We start from the raw sequence: 20,208 nt of genomic DNA, 5'->3' as shown, positions 1-20,208 counted from the left end.
TGTTATTTTAGTTTTATTTCTTATTATAGTATTATTAATTATTATTGTAGTATGTATTAATAACTTTTTAAAAAATATATTTTTTATTTTTATAAGTTTTAGTTTTAGTAAAATTTAGTTTGCTCGTCCTTTTCTTTATTTTTTTGTGTTTTAATATTTAATTAGCTTTAATTTATTTTTATTTCAGTACTTCAGCTTAAACTTATTTCAGTCAGTTGCCAAGGCAGCATTTTTTTTTTTCAAAAAAACTTTTTTTTTACATCTAATATTTTTATTTTGTTTTATATATATATATATATATATATATATATATATATATATATATATATATATATATATATATATATATATATATATATATATATAATGTATATACATATATATAAAAGTATGTATATACATATATACATATATAAAAGAGTTAGCTATTAATATGCTGTATTGTACTCCTAAACATGCAGCAGTTTGATTTTTTTTTTAGCATACTATGCATTTAAAATCTCTCCTTTCTAGGAAAATAGACCAACTGTATTGACAACTCATCCTACACTATTGTGTCCAATAAGATGCTATCAGCGATGAAAATCTCCCCCACACAAACTACCACCTGGATCTGACTAGCATGACAAGCATGGAAAACCATGGCTTATTGTTGTGACATAACTAAAGCCCTTCAATATGTCCCACCAAAACTTTCTGTTTAAACACAGGAAGAGCCTTTTCGCAAAGGTCATCATTAACCAAATCCACAAATGTGCTAAATTTGGAAGGCATATTATTGCCTTTGCAAAGTAGATTAATATTTTTTCCAGGCAAAATGCTGTGGCTAAAATAATCACTTAGACACAATTTTTGGGTATTTTTCGTTTGTGTTCTCCACTGAGACGTGCCGACATGGTAAAACTATGCAGCGGTTTCTTTTTGTCTCATACCCTCCTTGTTGAAAAACAAGCTTTTATCAGCGTTATCAGTAAGTACACATGATCTAACAAATTATGGATAATCGCATTCAGTCATATGAGGATAAAACAGACTATCAGGCATTTTAGCATTTTAGAGTATATGTAAGCCTCTCTCTCTCTCTCTCTCTCTCTCTCTCTCTCTCTCTCTCTCTCTCTCTCTCTCTCTCTCTCTCTCTCTCTCTCTCTCTCTCTCGTGTGTGCGTGCGTGTGTGTGCGTGCGTGTGTGTGCGTGCGTGTGTGTGCGTGTGTGTGCGTGTGTGTGCGTGTGTGTGTGTGTGGTGGGGTATCTTGTATCTGGTTCATAAGGAGGAGGGTGTTTTCAAGGTTGAAGAGGCTACACAAATGGCCTTATTTCTTGGCCAGCTGCACTTGGTGGGCATGAACACACATACACAAACACACACACAGTGTTTTACTCACAGGGGGACAGGTGGTATCCTAGTTTATACTGGCTTGGTTTGAAATGTAAACTATGTTTATAGAGTTACATTGTGAAACTGAACTGTTGTATTGGTCCTTCCTGATGTAAAGTGAAATATGAATTCATAAAACAGTATCTGAATTCCATTTCAGGAATTTCAAATCTAAGCTGACCTTCAGACATGATAAAATGTGTTTTAGGGATTTAAAGGGATAGTTCACCCAAAAATTTAAATCAAAAGAAGATATTTTGAAGAATGTCGGTAACCAAACAGATAAATTGCCATTGACTTTTGAATGGATTTTTTTTTTTCATACTATGGAAGTCATTGGGGCCCATCAACTGTTTGGTTATCCTTCTTCAAAATCTCTTATTTTGTGTTCAGCCGGGGGGGGAAAAGAAGAAAGAAATTAATACAGGTTTGGAATAACTTGAAGGTGAGTAAATTATTTTTGGGTGAACTATTTTAAATCTTATTGTATTTCCTTGTCATTTGCAAAATATAATTAAAGATTTTCTTTATTTACTTTCTTTCAGACCTCTGCTGTACTTTCTGAGAAAGATGGAGCAGGTAAGTCCACATCATCTCAAGTTGTATTATCATAGCCTACATTAAGCGGTAGAAGCGATGAAAAATTGATACAGAATGGAAAGCAAAAAAAAAAAAAAGAATAGGATAATGTTATATATGGCTGTTTCCAATATTATGATATTCAGTTAATGTTTTCAATATTTGTTTCTCACCAATTTATCATAGTAAAAAATCATATTAAAGGTTATGAAAACCGTTTATCAGATTTTGTAAATCCGAGTCAAGTTAAGACATAAAACCATGCTTTCCCGCCAAAGGATGTCAGCTGGTAGCACTGGATCTGTCTAAAGCACCAGCAGATGTTATTCAGTCAGACTATCAGAACAGAGACCTGTAAATGTGTCTGGAAATGATTAAAGATTATTACAAGAGTGATATATATCTAGAACAAACCTCTTTGTTCCTTTATGGATGCATGACCATTTGCTGGCTAAAAGAGATGCTTTGTTGGGGCAAAGCATTTCGGTTGTCTCACCCTCAGGCTAAGGACAAATGTAGCTTACTAGCTATTAACAGATTGCTGTTAGCCATTCTCTGCTGCTCATGTGGTCATTTGATGTTCGCTTACTACTATAAATCAACTGTTATACTTGTACAGTTGTCATTTGTTGTGTACTTTTTGTTAACTAAAAGTTTTTTCAGTTACATCAATGCTGCTATGCTCTTCACCAAACACACCATAATCGAACGTTGAGAGTTTCAATTGTCATGTTAAATGTAATTGTAATGTGAATTTCATTCACTATCATAAAAAAATATAGATAGATAGATAGATAGATAGATAGATAGATAGATAGATAGATAGATAGATAGATAGATAGATAGATAGATAGATAGATAGATAGATAGATAGATAATATTTCGAAAGGAAGGATTCAGTTGCTCCAAAAAAAACTTTTTTATTATGACCAACAATTTTGCCGCTATAAAGTTTTTTTTTTTTTTTTGTTAGTGCACATGTATTTGTTTACCAAGGAGACAGTAGAGTCAATGTGCTCTAGGGATAAAATATGTGAAGAAAACGATCTACAAAATTCTATAATCTACCATCTAAAAAATTATCTTAAAAGTTCACCTGTAAACTGAAAAATCACTTGTAAACATAATATTTGTGTGCGTCATTTACAATAAAGCTTTAATGTTATGAATTTTTCCAAAAAGTTTGAAAATATTATTTAACTTTGTATTTAGGATACCTAAAATGCTAGCCGAAAGCAGACCACTTTGTGCAGTAAATAAATATAAAAATAAATAAATAAATATGTACGTACATAAATAAATAAACAAATACATGAATACATACATAATTGAGATGTGGTTCAAAAGACACTGTGGTGAAAATGACTTTCAGAAATCTCCAGTGATGCATGTATATCCAAAGGTAGGTGAAGTGTGGGTGGGAAACTTCTGGTCAATCAAGTTGACCAGACACCAGACGAGCCATAAGAGATCATTCTGCTTTGACCCCTGTGTCTCCCTGGAATCAATACCAGAAAGCAACAGGAGCTGGAGACTGTCTGTCTCCATCATCTACGTACTTATTGTGGTGTGTGTGTGCAATGGAGACAAAGGGATGAAAAGACATTGCATCATGCATTTTCCAGGGTCTGGCAGATTTTGGTGGTGTAGATATTGTTGATATCACTAGCAAGCTCTGAATTTTGAGGGCTCCAGGATTTGCGTGTAGGCTATTTTGCGTTATGTAATGACCCCCTGTGGCTCTGCGGCTTGGTATTCTGGTGTGTGATGGATGATAAAATGCAGGCCAGATTTTAGCACAATGGCCCCCTGTTTCAAAGCACATCAAAGCTTCTCTGTATCAGGCCAGGAATGTGGGGTGCACAGCCTGGTTACATCACGCAAACCTTGCCCCAAGATGAAGAGCATTCATGGTTAATTTCCGGGTTGTTATGGCGATGACTTTTGGGTCACAACACTGGAGCAAACAGTATTTATGTTGTGCAAGGAAAGTGATGCCCATCTAGGCGTCATATCTTACTGTACTATCCCTTTCCAGACTGGGCTCCAGTAGCAGTGATTTTGAATGTGTGTTTGCATATGTTTTGTGTGTTTGTATGAGTGAAGAAGTTCCTGTTATCTAACACAAGCTCCATGGGCATGAAAGTCTGACATTGTTACTGTAGTTTGCATTCAGGGTCGTTTTAAGGGGTATTTGGGGCACCATTGTGTGCTCAAGTTTCTTGCTGAGGTCTTCACTTTTCATTGCTTTGGTGTAGACAAATGGATGTGGCTTGAGGATTTAGGTTTTTAATCTTGTGATGGCATCTTATCTTTAGAAGACTATACGGGGGCCTCACATTTGTTCACATAAAGATAACCATGTAGAAGAATCCACTGTAAAGAGTATTTTATTTAAAATTGAAATATTTATAGAAGATATTACTGACACAAAACTTTTTTTGTAGTTCAAAGGATAAAATGATTCTGTACTATTAAAATTGTGCTCTACTGTTTGCATTATATTCAGTTTTTGATCGTCTTTTATACTAAAAAATGTTTTAATGGTAGCACTACTGTTGGCACACATACATGTTTCTTGGCAGGTGATGGTCTGTGAGTTGAGGATAATATAAAACATTACAGTTTGGCTTTTCTTTCCCATAGAAGGGCAGCAGAGGAAATGAAAAACACAGTTGGCGGTTTTGAAAGCCTTTGCTCCCTCACATTACCTTGATTGTAATCCCCGTAATGCTGATCTGGGATCAGGCCTCCGCATTCTCACTAACATCTGCCATTAATAAGGGAAACTACAAAACTGATCTCGTGTCTGTGCCTATCAAGCGCAACAATAACCTCTCATTCTTTCTTATCTCCAATGAGTTCGGTACCTATAATCATGTCCGCAGAACGCCTCCCTCTCCTGCCTTTTGCCTGTAGTTCTTTGATGTGCGTTCATCCTAGAGCATTCCTACCCCTATCGCACCCATTCCCCCCTGTCACGGCTCAGGCTCTGGGTCCAGGACAATGGGTCTATTGCTTACTTCTGATCTCTCTCCCTCACCTGCATCTGGGGTCGAGCCCCAGCTGGGTACAGCCAGGTCAGTCCAGGTACAGGTTGGGAAGAAAGTATCTGGGGAGAGAGGTGAGGAAAGGCATGACATTTGAACGGAGTGCTTGAGAAACGGTCAGTTCTGGGATTAGCCACACAAGCTTGACACTTCTACCAACCAGTTTCCTCAAATCCATGACTGCACATACACAAGCAGCAACTACATACACATGCAGGCCTATAGTGAGCGTTCTCCTCCCATGCTTATCTCCTGGCTTGAAAATTGCAGAGTGTGAATGAAAAATAGCTTGAGGTAGTAATGAAAGTATAAAGGTACTTTTGTACCTTATACAACCCTATAAAGGGTAGTAATGTGGACCACTAGATTTTTTTTTTTTTTTTTTTTTAGAAATAATGATGGTATGCCTGAACAACTGAACTGGAAGCCCATAGGCTGGTTTCAATTGAAAGGATTTTTTAGTGGGTCATTCCCACAAGACTTGTTCTTCTGTATTCAAAAACCGTCTGGAGAACAACCAAATGCAGGGACTTAATAATTCTTATATAATAAATTATTATATTATATTATATCATATACTGTATGTATTATATTAATTCTGAAAATCTTATATCTTTCCAAAAAGATTTTAAGCAGCAAAACTGTTTGTAAAATTGATAAGAAATGTTTATTGAACACCAAATCAGCATATTATAATGATTTCTGAAGGTTCGTTTGACACCGAAGACTGGAGTAATGATGCTGAAAATGCCGCTTTACCATCAAATTAATAAATTATATATTACAAAAATATTAAAATAGAAAACTATTCATTAAAATGTTTATATTATTTCACAATATTACTGTTTTTATTGTATTTTTTGATCAAATAAATGCAACCTTGGTGAACATAAGACTTATTTAAAGCTAAACAATATATATATATATATATATATATATATATATATATATATATATATATATATATATATATATATATATATATATATATTTTTTTTTTTTTTTTTTTTTTTTTTATTGAACAGTATCATATTTAAAAGTATATATTAATAAAACAAATGTGATATAAATATTTTGTTGCTTGTTGTAACCTTATTGAAAGAGTTGTGTGTTGAAATTCCTCTACTTAATCTGTCTCATAATGAGCTGATTTTTGATTTTCTTTAATAGGCTACATAATAAAAAAATACATCTTGTGTGACCCATCCCTAATCTGTATGTGGTTCAAGAATATGCCCAATACAACTTCACATTGTCGTTAAGGATTTGTTTTGGTATTAACATTCTGTAAGTAGATGGAAAAGAGCTACAGAAATAAGTTTAATTCTCGACTGTTATTCTTTTATTATTTAATTTGTATGTATTTAATATATTTAAACAATAGCTGGTTATATAATTTTGATGGACCCTTTTTAAACGTAACCTACACTGTAAAAAATGCTAACCTCTCCAACTCAATTTTCTAATGACTGGTCACATCTAAATTTTTCAATTGGCCCAAGTAAAATTCTGCAAATTGATCAAATTAAATTAGCAGAATTTAATTTGGGCCAAATGAAAAATTTAGACGTGACCAGTCACTAGAAAATTTTGAGTTGGGTAGGATAGAAGTTTTTTTTTAATTTACAGTGTCTAATTGAATGTCTAGGCATTCAGGAAGAAGGAATTTAATTTTCATAAATTGCTTTTAAGGGTGGAGGGTCATCAGGACAAGATTTCTGCTTTGTATATTAATATTGAAAGGGGAAAACATCAGCACTCAATTCCCGGCATTCATCCAGTTGAAACGGTACAGCCCTTTTATTTGCTCAGTTGAAGAGAGAACACAGAATACACATGTGTACATGAAGGAAGCTTTCATGACTATAACAGCCCATAGCCTATAACATTGTTCTTGGATATAAAAATATCCAAAAATCGTACATATAGTGCCTTTAATGTACGTCATATTCCATAAGCGTGCATGTTTAATCAATAGTCCACTTACTGGACCTATGATCGGATATTATCTTTGTCTGTATAACCCTGGGAAATTCCACTTAAGTCATCAAGTTTTCCCATCTGGATGATTAAGATATATTGCTATGGTGGCATCATTTTGAGAGGCTATAAGTATGCCTGGAAAGAGGAAGTTGTTGAGTCAATTTCTGAGAAAATAAATTTCCTTTTTTTTTTTTTTTTGGATTGTTATTGGAAAATCTCCTGGATGGGTTTCCTCGTCTGCATAGAGGTCATGATTATCTACCTGCATTTCCTGTCACACAGAACTGGGGTTTTGTTATCTCTAGCTTGCAAGTCTTCACATAAATAATTATCTCTCTCTCTCTCCTGGTTTTCATTCTTAATATCAGGTTTACTTAAAGAGATATTTCATCATTATTTACTCACCCTCGGGTTGTTCTGAGCCCATATTTCTGGTTGTTGCTTTGCATTGTGTGAATAATGGCATATTCCATAAAGATATCAAGCATGTTATTTGTCTTGGGTTGTCTGCAGGGTTTTCATAAGAATCATATTGCTGAGCTAATATGTTAATTAATTGCATTTAAATAATTTCATTTTTGACAACACTGGTATTCACATATTTGCATATTGTTGTCTGGGGCCGATTGTTTGCAGTGAAGTGACAGAAATGTGCACCCCAGCAGTAAACAACCCAATAAACAACCCCTTTTCATAGTCTAACCTGTGATTCACGGAATCACCTCTAAAAAAAACTATACTGAGTTCTTATAGCCAGCGATTCACATACATTTCAATGGCAATTTTCTGAGACGGTTTTACATGAAAGAACCCAGCTGACACAAATCAACCCTCTTCTCTCAACAGATCAAATCCTGATCTCATGTTTGTCATCTTCATGTCCAGAGGCAATAGTAGCATAGCATTAATGAGAGTCTGAATCGTGGAGCTAATGTGTTCTTAGGCTTGTCTGTCATGCTTATTTGATTCTAAGAACTTAATGCCTTTACAATCCTAGCCTTTTATTTCCCACACAGTTTTATTGGCTTTGAATTATTGGTAAAGAGACTTAGTGTTTGAGCAAGGGTACATTCTTGGCCACTTCATCACTTTAAATATGTCCCAAACCTCTTTCCACTGCTAACACCCCCTGCTTTTATTCTACTTCTCCACTTCCTGCTGCGTCATTTGACTCCCAGACTTCTCCGTTTTACTGCTTTGTTCCCCTATTAGAAAACCAGTAGACTGAGCTGTTCAAATTTGGAGAACGTACACTTACAATCCCTGTGCTGTTTTCCTTTCGTAAGGCACTCGTTTGAAGACTGCCGTTCTGTTGGAGGAGTTTTTACAACTAAGTGCTTTTTGTCCAACACAGTAAAATTATGTATTTTTTTCCACCAGTGTCATTTCACATTGGCACTAAGGGAAATTATTTTATTTTTTAAATGAAATGACACTTCTTTCTCTTGCCATTCAATAGCTACGTTTTTTTCACTCTTTATCTATATGATAATAGTTTTAAATTGTAATATTTCAGTTTTTAGGCTATTTTACAATGTTATGATTTGATGTATGGGTCTATGACAGTTGGAAAAATAAATAAATATATAAAAGCCACTTGATATTAGTGAATAAATGATAAAGGCCTGATAAAAAGTGTCCAAGCCAGTTTGAATGTGACCCTCTTATAACAAAACCTTTTTATTTTCAGTTGTATGTTATTTTTGATAATAAGACAGTGCCATAGGTAGAAATGTTTCTGTTTCTGGGTATTTCTGTGTAGTATTGGATAACTGAGAATTATCTTTTAGTGGATGTCACTGGAAATTCCCATGTGTCCGTTCCCAGGGTCATTCCCTGGCTGTGGTAAGATATAGGGCCGCTGGACAGGAAACTGACAGTCGTGCATTGTGAGTTGATGGGATGAGCAGCTTGTTCAGTTTTTGTAGAACAGGATATTAGCTTTTCAGATTTCTGTAAAGATCACTTTTAGCCTCATATGTGGGCCTTGAGCAATCTCTGTCCCATGACTCAACAGCACAATACTCAGCAGGGGTCTTATGATGTGACCAGTTTAGTTTTTTTGTTTTTAATGTCAGCTTGTTTGCTTGTCTCTGTGTTTGGGTGGGGACTTCAATACTCTGTTGACTCCATAGATGTTACCTCTTGAACTTGTTCCCCATTGTTTTGTGTTTATAGGTCATTGTGTGTACAGGTAATCCTCTTTTAAGAGTATCAGCATCAGTCTGAGTATTTTGGCGGCTACACAATGTCATGATGATCCACCAGCTTTCTTTTGCTTATTATGTATCTGTCTCTCTTCATCTTAATAGCATCACCCTAATATCGTTTCTGTAACAGTGTCTTAGGTGTGACAGAGAGCGAAAGAAAGAGAGACACATTGATTACCCTTCTAGAGCCAGAGCGAGACATTTGTTCTTCTCAGATGACAACACAGGCTCCTCATTCACTAAGATGAACTTTTCAAGTTATTGATGCAATCACTCCAGGAATGGAATGTTCAGAAGAGATGAATGAAAGAGATTGGATGCGTCCCAAAAACGTGTGTGTGTCTTATTTGTGTAAGTGATTGAGTACACAACTCAGCTAGGGCGCTGAAAGTAGTACGAAGTGTCTCCAGACTTCTAACATTACACATGGGCAGACATATTGGTATTTCCAAGAAGATTGTGTTTTTCTGTTGAAAATTAGATTGTGAGGGTGAGGTTTAAATGTGTGCATTCGTGTTCTCTTATTTTAAAAACTTGACAAATTTAGATCTAGCTCTTCATGAATTATGCTGATAACTAAATTTTTTAATTAAAAATTAATAATATTGTATACTTTTAAAATCTCACAATTGGGGTCCAAAATTAACTTTTTGAAATGCTTTCCGATGGCAGTTAAACTAAAAAATATATATATATTTGTAAACAAAATAAATATTTTGTGTCTAGTTTAGACATTTAAACTTGTTGTATCTCTTGTATGTTTGTAGAAAGGAAAAATTGCTTACCACATACCACAGCTTAAAAAAATTCTCACCACAGGTGACGCTTCATCAGACAATTTTATTTTTGTTGAGCTTTTTGCCCATTATATGTGCACACTTTGTGTTAAACCTATTGTATGTTTGCACCAAACTTTAAAAAAAAAAATTGTTTTACTTAATTTGTTGGTCATTTCCAGCTATTAAATCTCAATTTTGGCAATTGAACTATTTTAGAAGTGTTCTTATTTATTTTACACCATGGTGCTGTGTGCAATCTTTAATGAGTGAATCGTCTAGATTTGAGTGGAAAAGAGAGGAAAAAATTAAGCGTATCTCCTTTAGCTTTTCCTCAGAGGTCATAAAGTAAGGTGTGTGTGTGTGTGTGTGTGTGTGTGTGTGTGTGTGTGTGTGTGTGTGTGTGTGTGTGTGTGTGTGTGTGTGTGTGTGTGTGTGTGTGTGTGTGTGTGTGTGTGTGTGTGTGTGTGTGTGTGTGTGTGTGTGTGTGTGTGTGTGTGTGTGTGTGTGTGTGTTGCTATTATTAAGCATCCATTGTAGTGTGACTCTTAGCTGGCCAATTAGCCCTCATCGCTCGCTTCAGTGGTGCATTACTGGGAATGCAAAAGCACTAATCCCAAATTTACGTCCTTTTGGCAAAGTATTCTAAACACACAGTTGCTACTATTATCTTCAATTATCAACTCTCTTTGAATGCTCATAAACCTAGTCATTTCACACCCCAACACACACACACACACACACACACACACACACACAGACGCACACACACAGATCACATCCCTTCTGCTAGTGTTAAAAAAATACTGTTGTTGTTAATTATGATTCATTTGTGTGTGAATCAATTCAAACTGTCCATTTCATTGTTGACAAAACAGAGGTTTGAAGTGATTCATTCAAAAATCTTTGCTTTTGTATGTTTATGTTCAATATTAAAAATCTTAAAATATTAATCAATATTGAATGAAGCCTCTGTGGAGTGAAGCAGAGTTTGTGTTGTTTTTTTAACAGCATTCTGCTGGTCACTGTTATATTTAATGGAAAATTTTACTGGTTTAATTCTTTTGACATTGTAAACTTAATTATGAAACTATAAAAGATAAGGTACCATAAATCATACGCATTCCGTGAAGAATAAATCACAAGGACAGTTGTGGTTCTGTGTGAACAGAGAGGCAGAGTGAATGAGTGCATGTCGAGTGTGAATGTGAACTCAAATAATTAAACCTGCAAATTATTTCTCTGTATATTATATTATATTTGTTTTATTGTGTTTACTGCTACAACAGCATAAGTTATTTCCCTGTCCAAAGGCCGCATGCATCTACTAACAGTTCAGCCATGCAAAACAACATCTATTGTATTGGCAGGCTTAATCCGGTTCATTTACATATTACATAACTAAGAACTTCCATTTGGAGCCTGGTAGGGCACTCTAATTTAGAGAAGTGTGTAGATGTACCTAAATTAACAAAAATGTAATCAGATGTTAGCTAAACCAGACAAAACCATAACAATTTGTTTCATAAATGTTTTTTATTCTTAATATAATGCATTGATATTTCTAAATTCATACGAGTCTATGTTGTGTCCTGGAAAAGATGTGATGCGTTGAATATGTATTGTGCTTTAGAGCAGGAAATTGTTTCCTATCTTTAATGTACCTCAAAGCTAGGAAACAAATGTGGGTTGGTTCTTGTCAATGTGCAACACCTGCTTCTTTTTGGTTGCATGTGTAATCTTAGCGTAGGACGATTGTTTGTGGCTTCCTCTCATGTAAGAGTACATGCTCGCTCAAGCAGAATGAATGAATGCGCTAAGATGAATTCAGATGACGCACATTTTGCCTCCATCAGTGCAGCCACTTAGATGTTTCCGAATGCAAACTGACAACATGAAGACAAGTAGCAGCTTGAAGGACACACAAAGAGAGCGAGCGAGTGCACTTAAATTACACAAATGTGGCTTTTTGAAAAAATTCACATTGCGGAGGCACTGAGGCCTGAGTCTGAAAGCACTCTGTCCTACATGCACACACACACACACACATAGTAGCGCAGGACTGAATGTGAGAGCATTGCAGTGGGAACTCCCTAATGCACACTGCAGCAACGCACGCTGAACCGGACATAGAAAATGGACTGAGTAGAGAACGACAGACCCGGGAGAGGGGTGAAGGAGGAGGACGAGGGTTCAGAGCCGAAAGAGCACAGGAGAAGATGTCGAGGTCCATGCGACTGCAGCTTATGCAGAGATCTTTGAGTGAACACATCAGATACTCCACCTGCAGGGCTCTGGATCTGTTTAACGGAAACACACGAGACCAGAGGCTGACAGGTGAGTGTGTGAGTGGATGTGGATGTGCGAATGTGGAGGGAGTGATACAAAACATGTTTCTAAGGACGAATATGGCCTCGTTGTGATGCTAGAAGTGGTGGACTTGTATTTGACCTTACAAAAACAGTGATGGTACCATAGTGACAGTATTAGAGAAATGTGACTCTAATTTATGTACCATTGTACTGAATGATAACTGTGTTCATATAGCATGATACCTATGGTATTACTAGTTTCCTAAAACAAAACACGGTTTTGCTTTGAAAATGTGTGGTCCCACTTTATTAAGCATCTTTAACTACTAACATTTAAGTTAATATTTAAGTTAATTGTTTGATGCAATGCATAGGCTACATGTCATCACATCTAAATGATTATTTCCTTACATGTTAACCCACCCTTAATCCTAAATCATATACCACTGACCTGTCCCTAACTTTACCTGTATCCCACCTCAATAGCAACAAAATAGTTTGGCAACACAACGTGAATACAAGAAGTGTATTGTATCTTACACCTTTTTTTATGTAAGCACATAGTAGTTAAAGACACCTAATATAAAGTTCTACTTTAGCATCATTGAAATGTGATGTCATGACTTAAAAGGGGTTCGCTATAGCCTACTTGAATCTTTTTTTGGGTCGTAGTTCATTTTTTTGTTATCTCTTATCCATAAAGTACTGATATTTTGAATACCTTAGTGATTTAATCCATTATGAACATGACACCTGATAGTCAGTTAGGAACTCTGGAGAAGACGGGAAATGTGTCATTATTGAAGTCTTTTAAAGATGGCTGACTATTAGTGCCGGGAAATCATAAGTGATTTATTGTGTGTGTGAGAGCATGAGAGGGATGTAGAGAGATGTGGTTTGATATGTGTGCATCTAAGGTTTGGTCTATAGTGCTTCTCCAAGACTTAGTCTGCTAGAATGCATGCACTTCACTTTCTCATGAATTAAATATGTCAGACAGTGAGCCATCATCGAGTAAGGGAGGATTTTTTTTTCATAGCTATAAAAAAAAAAACTTCAAGACAAGCTTGAAACCCACCCTGGATGCAGAAAACACTAAAATTTTCATGACCAGTAGCAGTGTGGTCTGATGGTTTATTTAATAGTGTGGGCTTACAACCTATCCAGGGATATGGGTATATTTGTGTGTGGAAATGTCGGTGCAACCGATCATGTCAACTTCTTTAACAAACAAAATATATTTTATTTTTTAAGAGGTCGACAAATTGTATATATTTTTTGTTGCTGTATATTTCTAGTGTAGTTTAAAAATATAACTTCACAGGTTTTCTCTTCAAAAAACTACCCAATATTGGATTTTTTTTTAATGAATTGTCCTTTTAAAAATTAATCGACAAATGGTTACTGAGATTAGCCCATCCCACATCCAATTCAATGATAATTAAAGGTAATTTTTTTTTAAACAATTTTTGTTATACTGATTGAAACTGATAGCAATTAATGATAGAAGTGGTCTAAACAAATCTTCTGTGGAAGTCTAAGGATCAAATCATTGGATTTTGTCTGACGATATGATGTACTACCTGCTGGTCAACATGTTCCCTGTTTTCCATCTTATTTGTGAGTGATAAAACCTGGAGGGTGTGTTCATGCGCTGGAGTATCTGTACAGAACGTTCAGAGCTGCCTAGCTGAGCTAATAGTGCTGAGCAAACACACACACACTCAAACAAGGTAGCCAGCATTTGAGAAAAAGTGTTAGCTTTAATAAGCTGTTTGGGTGATAAATAACTTTATAGCTGAGGTGTGGTTCATATCTTTTTAGGTTGGCAGAATTTTGATAGTTAGTTGTCAATGGAGGCCTAGAATTGAAGGCCTAGCAAGGTCATTAAGACATGTCAACTTATTCTACTTACCCGAACCTTAACACCAGTGTTGGTCAAGTTACTTGGAAATAGTAATTAGTTACTGATTACTGATTACTTCTCCAAGAAAGTAATCCAGTTACTTTACTGATTACTTATTTTCAAAAGTAATTAGTTACTTTACTAGTTACTTTACTAGTTACTTAACTTCAAAAACATGATGCACGACCTGAATACGCTATAAAAGCAGACCTTTCAGCCTAATTATATTCTTTCTGCATATTCCATCATCTAAAATTGAATCAAATTAAACATTCTCTTTTTTAAAACTTGTTTAATTAGTTTCAATATTTTAACTTTATGCACATTGCATCAACCAAATATTTAATTAAATGCAACAGTCTCAGACTTGAAGAAAATTGTTGAACATTTAACCAATTTCTGCACATTCCACCATATTTTAACGAAATAAACAAAGTCCTTCTTCTGTTAATTTATATTTCTGCATATTCCAGCATATAAAATGCAAATATTTTTTTGTAAAATCCTCTATTCGATTAGATTCAAATAAAATACAGCAATAAACTAATTAAAATGAAAGTCTCTCATGACTGTATTCCAAATTATTAACAGTTACGTCTTTTAACATTAAAGAGCAGATTCGTTTTGTTTTTGTAAATCGTCAGACATGTTTTTACCATTTCATGGAGTTTTCCTTTGTAGAAAGCCTTTCTTTAAAGTGAATTTCGTTTTGTATAAATTGTATCTTAATTTTAATAAACATTACATCAACCAATTGCATGTATTTAATAAATAAAAAGCAAATATAGCTGACAATATAATAACCGTGCATTGAGGCGCGTAGCGCGCCGCGTTCACTTGCATTGCATTGTTAAAAGCCTTTCTTTAAAGTTAATTTCGTTTTGTATAAATTCAATTATTTTTGTATCTTATTTTAATAAATGTTTCATCAACCATTTGCATGTATTTAACAAATACAAGACAAATATAGCAGACAATAACCGTGACATGGAGGAGCCGGCGCGCCGCGTTCACTTTCACTTTCACTTTCATTGTTAACTAGAGCGCGCACCTCATAAATGAATGAAACTCAGCGTAGGCCGATGTCTCATGATACATTAGCATTAAATATCTTTGCTGCATCCTTTCTAGAACAGACAAGGGCTTTCTCGCGGCTCGCATCAGCATTTACGGATGATGAGTTTTGTGATGCGGTTGCGGATTAAATAAATAATACCCCATTCGCGCAGCTCTATCGATAACAACATTGAACACTAGGCTACACAAATAGTATTTTTTTTATTTTATTTAGGCGATTAATTTTCCATAGTGACATAGGAGGTGCCGGATCCAATAAAAAGGTTCCGTATCCAACGTCGGGCGTGTTCCGGCTCAAATTAAGCCACGACTCACGAGACAGTCTAACGAAACTACATCACAGTAACGCAGTAACGCTGCCTCCTTACGGGAAAGTAGCAGTAATCTAATTACTGTTTTTGCGATTGTAATCCCTTACTTTACTCGTTACTTGAAAAAAGTAATGGGATTACAGTAACGCGTTACTTCTAACGCGTTACTGCCCAACACTGCTTAACACCAAACCCTAACTTAACAATCTAGTTTGCAGTTAGTTTGCACGTAGTAGCAAAGTTACTCGTATTAAAGTGGACCATCAAAATAAAGTGTAACCACATTTTTTTACAGTTTTTTTTTTTTGTGTGTGTGTGTGTGTGTTTGTTTTTTTTATTATTATGTCTTACGGCAGATAACGATGAATTCCCAGTATTAAAAATATATATTTTGTTTACATAAAAAAGTAAATGCTAAACCTTAATTTAAACAATGTATGAAAGAGATGTGTTATTGAGTTAAAACATATTTCTTTTATTCGGTTTTCCACCATTATTATTTTTTTTTTTTTTTTGGTGTTATATTTTTAATATACATTTTTTTTTGCATGTTTTTATATATATATATATATATATTTGTACATTTTTTTTTATGACAGATGATTGATAAATGGTGCATGTATAATTAATTTAGCAAATGACTTCGAACTACTACTGGGGAAACATCACGCATAAAATTATTCATGAGTTAAGCTGGCATATCTTTTATTATGCCTCCTCCCCTCGTCAGACTGTTCTTACTCCTCTACTTCTGTATGTGTTTGTTTTTCCATCACCTCACTGTCTTTCATAAATCACCCTCGCTGACCTTCCTCTCTCAGCAAATCTCCCCATATTAGTCATAAACCAGCCAGGGCCTCTCTTGAAGTCCTCTTTCTCCAGCTTTAGAGGACCTGAGGGTGTGGATTCCGGGTCAGAGGCCTACCTACTCCCCTCTTTTCTGTCCAGAAGCAGTGGACAGGTCCGGGGTGATGGATGTTAGCCTTCCCCTGCCCTTTTTTCACAGAGTGTGAAGGTATCTTTCCTTAGCCTCAGTACCCGGAGATGAAAGAGAGGTGGGTCACAGCAGCCCATAAAACTTTTCTCGTTCTTTTCTCCTTTTCTTCCTCTTGACATCAAACCATTGCCATCTTCACTCTTTCCAAGCAAGGGCGAAAATGTTGTGGCGTCAGTAAGCAGGATGTTTGTAATTAAATAATAATATCGGAAATGACTGTATAACAGAGTGTGGGTGTTGACATGCGCGTATGAGTGTGTGTAAACAAGCAGAGCATATAGTTATAAAGTCTGAAGAGATTTACATTCCTCACATGCAGACTGCGAAAATAAGATGTTTTTTAAAGGTGCAGTGACTAATTTCTGGGCCACAAAATTGAATTTGCATTTTTTGTTGTTGTTGTTGTTGAGCAACATCAAACTACAACAGGATTTATTTATTTATTTATTTATTTATTTATTTATTTATTTGGGGGGGGGGGGGTTAACAATTGAAAATGGGACAACAACAAAATTGGAAAACACTTTAAAACTATGAATGGGTTCTTAATTAGAACTTAATACATTGCATACAACAAAATGCTTTGCAGTGGTATTTTTGTATTATTTCTATAGTATTATAGTATTTATTCATATTTTGAAGTAGCTTTTCATTTAATATGTCCAGGTTTCCTTTTAATTTTAGTTTAAAGTTTTTTGTAATTTTGTTATTTTTATTAGTTTTAATTATATCTATATATATTTTTTATTTCAGGCTAATTTTACATAATTTTAGTACTATTAATTTCTTATTTTAAAAAGTTGTCAAGGCAATATTTCTCATTTCTAAAGTTTTTCATCTAATAGGCTATATTTAATTTTATTTCAGCTTTATTCCAGTTGAAAAAAGTAGTTTTAATAATATTTTTTTTTTGTTAGCAATAACAACACTGATGCCTTACCCCATTATATGTTGAATTTTGGTGCTACTTGCCAGAACTGGGTGGATGTTGGTGTGCTGGTGTCCCTATGACATCATAACTAGCTTAAATATTAAGACTACCATAAATCCATAGTGAATGACCAGCATCACTTTTTGCTAGTGAATAAACTGACTAGACCAAAGCCTACTAGTAAGCAGCATGAAGCAGTTTGGACTAGCATGAAAATTCATCCTCATCTGCTCAGGACTCTACGTGATATTAGTATGATTTTCTCAACCCTGCTTTCTCCACTGACAGATTTTAACTGGATTAGCTGAAGCGTTTAGCGTCATAACCCAGCAGGCTAACGGCTGATGAAAGTTCAGATTGCCTTCAGGTCAGAGGTCACCCGCGCAGCTGCAGAGTTCAGTTTACGTGATGTCAGCCTTCCAGGCGACCAGAGGACAAACTGTGTAATCGAGGGTCTTAGCGCGTATGCTGCTAATGGAATTACATAACTTATAAACGGCTTTGTCTGACATTAATCATTAAAGGAATCTTGTGAATAGGACCTATGACACATGTTTTCCATTACAAGACCGAACAAAGCCATGGGAAAAGATACATAAAAGCAAAAATAATTTTAAAAGAGATTCTTTATTTATAAATTTTGGATCATATTTTCAGTGTTCTTTATCATATCACTTTGAGACAATGAAAATCAGCTGAATAGAAGTACATTTTGAACATCACTAAGTGAATAAAAAGATGATTTGGCCTGTGATTTGACAACTGGTTTAAAAATGATATAGGGTTACAAATATGTATCTTAGGTCAAGTCACATATATTTCTATAGCTCTTTATACAATACGGATGCAGCTTCACATTAATAAACAGGAAAACAACATTGTTGATCTAAAATGAATCACTTATGAAACAAATTAAATTTCAGCTGTAAGTAAAGCAGCTCTAGTGTCATTATTCTGCTCAATTCAGTTCAGCAATGTTTCAATTCAGGTCAATAACTCTGTCGATGTTAAAGTCCTCAAATTACAAGTTCAATTCAGCTAAGCAGCTCTACAGAAAGCGATAGTGTAGTTATTCAGCTCAAGTCAGTTCAATGTTTATTTAATTCAGTTCAATAACGTTGTTGTTGCAAAGTTAGTGTCATTATCCAGCTCAACATGTTGTTTTCATCTGATAGTGTCAGTGGAGTCAATATTACTGAATATTAAATGCATTTTAAACCCAAACTGAGCAAGCCAAATTTGATTCATGAATATGAAACAAGAGTAAAGGACTGTGAGCTTCATCAAGTTTCAAGTAGTGTCCATCAGGTCCAACAGCTTTATTTGTACATCCGCTGTCATGCTGTGTGACTTCACTGCTTTTGCTAGTGGGTGTCAGTCTTTTGTGTCCTGAGTGAAAAGATCCCCAGTGGGGAGTCTTGTTGGCTGGTCCGATTTTAAAGGGCCCTCGTCGCGCTTTAGCCCTCAGACCAAAGCCTCCTCAACTTGGTACATGCCCACTGAGGCCCAGAATGTGTGTGTTCATGCCTGCTAGTCAGTGGAGGATGAAAACTAGGGGTGTGGTATTGTACCTTCCAAGTTGTTAAGTGTTAAGAATAACAAAGCCACACGGAAGTGTCAAATTAGCCATTTTTGGCTTGATCTCTAACTTTTCCGCCTCTCTTTTTCTCTCACACTCATTCACACACTCACACGCTCACTCTCTGCAAAATTCCATGGCATGTTGTTGATTCCCACAGCTGGCCGAGTCTAGTTTGAAGGCCTTTTTCTCAAGGTCATCCTCTTTTCCTTTCCACCTGCTCTCCATCTGGCTCGCAGCTCCCATATCGACCCTGAGTTTTCAATGATTTACAGCAGCTAACCTGTTCAAGCCGGTCACAGGCCAGTCCATGAGTCTGAGTCGTGCCGCTTTAGGAAATGACCACCATGGAATTGTTTGGGGTCCAAGTGGAAGAGGCTGCAAACCCTCTGATTAATGCGGGGTAAAGCTCTAACAGAACCAGATGAGTGTACCATTTAATGCACTGTGGTTTGCCTGTTCTCAGTCAATAACAACCACTTCTGTAGAGGCATCTTCATCTGAAAAGAGTTTGTGCCATAATCAACTTCAGTTGAACTTGTTTTTAAGTGTATTGCCCTAGTTATGGCCTGAAGAATGTTTCGCTCATCATTATGCAATTACCGGATCCAAAATGTGCACATGCACCCACATGTAAAACAAATAATGGAATCATGTTTCCACTATTTTTTTTATTTTTTATAATACAATTAAAATTGTATTATTTTAATATATTAAATTAAACAACCTTTTTCATGTTTTGTTTTATTTATTTTGTTATTTATTTTCATCTTTTTCAAGTTGTTTAATGTTTTTTTCCATGATTTTATTTTATAGTAAATTAAATTTTTTAGTTGTTGTTTTTTTCAAGTTGGCCTATTTGATTTAAATGACCCTTTTCACCTTCTCATGTTTTATTTTATTTTATTTTTTAAATTTTCATTCATTCATTCATTCATTCATGTTTACAGTCCAGTCATTTTCCCCACTGGTAAATACTTGGGTTGTAACCCATGCTATACCTAAAAAATAAAAATGAAACTTTGAGAAAATATTGCAATAATAATAATAAAAAAATATTCTGAAGTATTCTTGACACTTCAGCCCCATTAGTGTTAAAGGAGTGTAGTTCACTTAAGAATT

The 20,208-nt window shown here is 35.2% G+C and overlaps 1 protein-coding gene across 3 annotated transcripts in view; it reads left to right on the top strand.

The window, feature by feature from the left end:
* Window positions 1-20,208, top strand: part of dlc1 (DLC1 Rho GTPase activating protein) — a 108,178-nt gene that overhangs the window by 33,873 nt on the left and 54,097 nt on the right. For 2 of the 3 annotated variants that reach the window (XM_079617019.1, XM_079617020.1), the window contains exon 6: window positions 1,921-1,954. In XM_079617019.1, the coding sequence (XP_079473145.1) occupies window positions 1,921-1,954 (34 nt within the window). Of the gene's footprint in view, window positions 1-1,920; window positions 1,955-12,017; window positions 12,311-20,208 lie in introns of those variants that run through there. The other variant, XM_079617021.1, reaches the window with a different exon arrangement.

Source organism: Phoxinus phoxinus, assembly GCF_949152265.1.
Source record: "Phoxinus phoxinus genome assembly, chromosome: 6".
Lineage (NCBI taxonomy): Eukaryota > Metazoa > Chordata > Actinopteri > Cypriniformes > Leuciscidae > Phoxinus > Phoxinus phoxinus.
Note: the sequence above shows the minus strand (reverse complement) of the source record. Positions and strands in the feature narration are given on the sequence as shown.